The sequence below is a fragment of the Phalaenopsis equestris genome, unplaced genomic scaffold (assembly GCF_001263595.1).
Source record: "Phalaenopsis equestris unplaced genomic scaffold, ASM126359v1 Scaffold000445, whole genome shotgun sequence".
Lineage (NCBI taxonomy): Eukaryota > Viridiplantae > Streptophyta > Magnoliopsida > Asparagales > Orchidaceae > Phalaenopsis > Phalaenopsis equestris.
Genome location: NW_018164886.1, coordinates 169476 through 174040, shown reverse-complemented (window position 1 = coordinate 174040; position 4565 = coordinate 169476). Strand labels below are relative to the sequence as shown.

The 4565-nt window shown below is 34.0% G+C and overlaps 1 protein-coding gene across 1 annotated transcript; it reads left to right on the top strand.

The window, feature by feature from the left end:
* Window positions 1-738: 738 nt before the first annotated feature.
* On the top strand, window positions 739-4325 carry LOC110027778. The gene is made up of 3 exons (XM_020729331.1): window positions 739-888; window positions 992-1222; window positions 4242-4325. Exons 1-3 carry the CDS (start codon window positions 739-741, stop codon window positions 4323-4325), a joined length of 465 nt encoding a protein of 154 aa, XP_020584990.1.
* The last annotated feature ends 240 nt before the right edge of the window (window positions 4326-4565 follow it).

Here is a 4565-nt window from a genome sequence, read left to right as displayed (position 1 = left end):
ACTTGCCCTATATCATTTCCTTATTCCAATTTGAGTTATATTGAAATGATTTAACTAATTAACTTTTCTTCACCATGCAGGTCGTGCCAGCAGCTAAGAAATTCAAAATGAATGGTATTGATCCAGTAATGGAAGAGAAGCTGGATGGTATGTTCAAATGGGTTGTTGCAACGGGAGCACATGCTTTCACCCCATCTGAACATGAGTTTATTGGCACAACTAATGCTCTTGGAACTGATAATATAAGTGGCTCGGGAGAAGTATTATTTTCCTAGCACTTCTTTTATTTCACTCTTTATACTTAACTGGATGTTTTTTCTCAAAACTTATTGTACTAATTGTACTGGTTGTACTGTTGCATCTAGATTTCTTTAAATGTTTGAATGTATTAACTATTATCTTTGAACTACTTTTGGTAGGATGAATCCAGAACATTTGAACTATGTTAGAAAGATAGTGTTTATTCTTACTTTGTTATATGACTACTACTTCACATACATTGAGCGAACTCCATGTATGACATCAACATATGTTGGTAATAAATGGGTCGATGAGTTACTACAAGGCCATCTGACACGTTTTGTAAATATGTTTCATATGACGAAAGAGATTTTCATCGATCTGCTCTGCGAACTACAACACCATCATGGTTTGAATGGCTCTACTAGAATGACATCAAGAGAGGTGTTAGCAATTACACTCTATATTTTATCTCAAAATGAGTCCATTAGAGGAGCCATGGAGCAATTTCAACATTCATCAGAGACTATCAGCAGATATAATGCACTGGTAAGTTTAGCTTCTAAGATACTTAAGCCTGAAGATCCCAGACTTCAATCCATCCCTGCACAAATTGCGAATGACAATCGTTATATGCCATTTTTGAAGGTATACCTCAAACATCTTATTAATTTCAAAGTATATCTTAAACATCTTATTATTAACTTAGGTAACTCTCATTCATTAATTGTTGAAACATTTTTATATTTAGGATTGTATAGGAGCTATTGATGGAACTCACGTTGATACACGTGTATCTGGAACCGACAAAGTAGCCTACATTGGACGTTGTGGTTCTCCCACACAGAATGTGATGGTCATTTGTGATTTTAATATGTGTTTTACATTTATGATGGCCGGATGGGAAGGAAGCGCTCACGATAGTCGTGTTTTTAAATTTGCAACAAGACGTCAAACTCATTACTTTCCATACCCCCTCCTGGTACGTTGTTATAGCAAATATATCAGATATTCCTGAGTCGTTACTAAAATATGTATTTTGTGCAGGTAAGTATTATCTAGTTGACGCTGGATATCCTTTACAAAGGGGTTATCTAAAGCCTTATGCCTACACGAAGTTCCACATTTCGGACTTCGAGAGGTCAAGCGGGGTTGCACGTGGTAGAAAGGAAATTTTTAACAAATGACACTCCTCTTTACGTGGTGTCATTGAGAGGTCATTCGGGGTATGGAAGAAGAAGTGGGTATTATTACGTGACATGCCAACCTACCCATTTCCGAAGCAAGTGAAAATATTTTTAGCAACAATGGCTCTGCAAAACTACATACGACGACACCACTCACGCTCTGATGAGGATTTTGCATCTATATATGAAAACTTGCATCATATTCCCCAAGAAGCATTTGAATTCCATGTCGGACGTCCCATACCCCAGGATGAATCAAAACATACTTACAGGCACGAAGGTGAAGGTTCAAGGGAAATGGCGACATTGCGAAACCAGATAACGGACGAAATTGTGCGATCATGACACTGCTTCTCGTGGGTGCAGTTATTATATAGCGAAGTTCAAAGTCAATTTTTTTGAAATAACAATTTTTTATAAGCAATTCTTATGCATTTATATGTCTGTCAATAAATCTATACATAAGTATTGAATGACATGTATAAAAAGAATTTAAGTCAAGTGCTAGAAACACAAATACATGGAAACCTGATTCGTTGGTCGGAGAGTGCGTTTGTGCTTCAATATCTTTATATCCTTTTTCATATCAAAGTGAACCTTATATAAAATTTTTATCATATTCTGCAATCCGTAATGTTGATTTTGTGCTTCAATATCTTTATAGAATTTTTGCTTCAATATCTTGTGTTGTCTTATTACAAAGTCCTTCAACATGCTTGTAGCCAAATTAACCTTAATTATGCACATCTCATTTCCCCTCTCTATAGCTTCATCTCTAAAAATGATTCTGCAATCCTCTTTTATAAACTTCGTCCTCAATCCATGCCAACATGGTTTCCATTGTCTTCTAATTTTATCAATTACATGGCCCCTCAAGTTTTTGCTAGCATGGTTTGAACTGACTTTGGCATTGTCAAATTATATGTGAAAGGACATTGAGACAAATATGACATGTGAATTTTGGTCATCTAATGGTTGCATAGCTGAAAGTATAATATGCTTGAATCTTTTGTTATAGAGTAGAATATGTGTTTTACTTTTTTTGAATGATATAAAAATATTGGGCCTTCTAAAATATTGTGGCAAATACACTTGACTGTATCAGCATCATTGTCTTACATTATCTTTAAATGTACACATATTAAAGAAAATAATGCCATTTATAGATCAAAACCTAGTTTTTCACTGCATTTCTTTCTCACGTGTGAACCTGTACAACATGCTCTTCTTTCTTCTAATTTTGATCTTCCCTATTTTCTTTGTTCTCACAGAGAGTGGAATGAAGAAGAATAAGAACTTAGTACATGCTCTTCTAGCCTGCTCTTCTAGTTTTGATCTTCCCTATTTTCTTTGTTCTCGTTATATTTTAGAATTATATTTTTCATGCTTACCTTTATTTTAGATAACTACATACATACCACCCAATTCATATGTATTTACATATCTAGCATCTAAGGTTTACCTTTTAAAGGAATTTAGTGGTATGTATGTAAATTTTCATTTATTTGGTTTTATTTGAGTTCCGAGTTTTAATGTGCTGATGTGTTCCTCACTTCAAAACAAAACAGGTATTTACATTCTTTTTTTGGGGAAAGGCAGCTACTGGATTCTGTTTTTAACAATTTAGCATCTAAAAACATTTATTTATATTTGATATTTATGCTTCAGAATTTAATTCGTGGCTTATGGGAACATGTAAGAATGCAAAAAAAACTACTACTACACCTTGTGTTTAGTTTATACATCATTGAATTTTGTATTTAGTCTGAATTTAAGTATGAATTTTGTATTTTGTCTGTATTTAGTCTCAATTTTGTATTTAGTCTGTATTTAGTCTGAATTTTGTATTTAGTCTAAACTACTACTACCTTTACAAAGGGGTTATGGTGCATATACACATGTCCTGTTCTTGTAATACATGTGAGTCTCTCCTCCAATTTGTACAGAGTTTTTTAAATTAAAAATCATGAAAGTCTGGTTATACTGTATTCTATCTTTTTTAACTGGCTTTACCATCTCAAAATGGTTGCTTTTGCATTTCATAAAAAATGTTTTATGTAAGAACTTAGAAATTGTGGATACTAGATGTTTGTTGCTTAAGCTGAATTTAAGCTTGTAGGTTATTTGAATGTTCTGAAGTTTGGCTTCGATTGGATTTGTGCTTCCAAATCTCCAACAGTTTGTTAGAACTCTAGACATCGTTTTCACCACTTCTTTTTGACTTGAAATCCAATATGTGAAATATGAGAAGTATTGGAGTGTAGACAAGCATACTTTTATGTTGCTTAGCCTGTATATTTATAAATCGTTCAATAATACAATATAATTTTTGATGATTTGCATCTTCTACTTATATTTATAATATTTTAACTTTATTTTAATGTTATCTTTCATAAATTGGACTAAATTGTTTTGTAACATACTGTGGAGAACAAATTCACGTAATAGACAAACAACAAAACGTATGACTTACGTGGTACCACATAAATCTGCCTACGTCGATAGGAAGATATTATTCCACTATCAACAAAATTAGGATGATAAATTAACACACCAAAATTCTCCATAATCTCTCATAACAAATGAGGAGAAAATCTAGAAATCATGATGCTACAAAAGCACCACATACATGAACATTATATAAATGTGACACAATCTCTGAAAGCCATAAATATTTTTGTGTCATATATCTATCCGACTTGACAACATTAGGTGTAGTTATAATTTCTATTGGATCTTAAAACCTGTTGTACAAAGTTGTATGTCATTTTTCTCAAATTTTGGACTGATATATTCTTATTTTAAAAACTGCAGGACGATGAGTTCCAGATATTCAGGGAAGTCCGAGAAAGTGATGTGTCGGTGCGGACTACCATCCTTGCTACTCATGTCACGTAAGACACATAGCTTTGGAAGGCAATTTTACAGGTGCCCAAGGTGGGCACAACAACAAGAGGACTGCAGTTTCTTCAGGTGGGCCGACAGGGAGTATATTTCTATGATATCCCAGAAGGATACCCCAGATCAGAGTTCGTCGATATCAACATTTCAGAACACTGCATCTGCATCAAGTGCTTTCATTTCTACGGTATCCCAGTCGGACAGATTTGCTCAGGGTTCTGTAGTTTCAGAGCCAGA

Excerpts from the sequence above, each read along its gene's own strand:
- LOC110027778 (XM_020729331.1), top strand. The coding sequence starts at position 739 with ATGGAGCAATTTCAACATTCATCAGAGACTATCAGCAGATATAATGCA. Across the intron at positions 889-991 it reads GTTATATGCCATTTTTGAAG|GATTGTATAGGAGCTATTGA; the intron begins GTATACCTCAAA and ends TTTTATATTTAG. Across the intron at positions 1,223-4,241 it reads ACTTTCCATACCCCCTCCTG|GACGATGAGTTCCAGATATT; the intron begins GTACGTTGTTAT and ends TAAAAACTGCAG.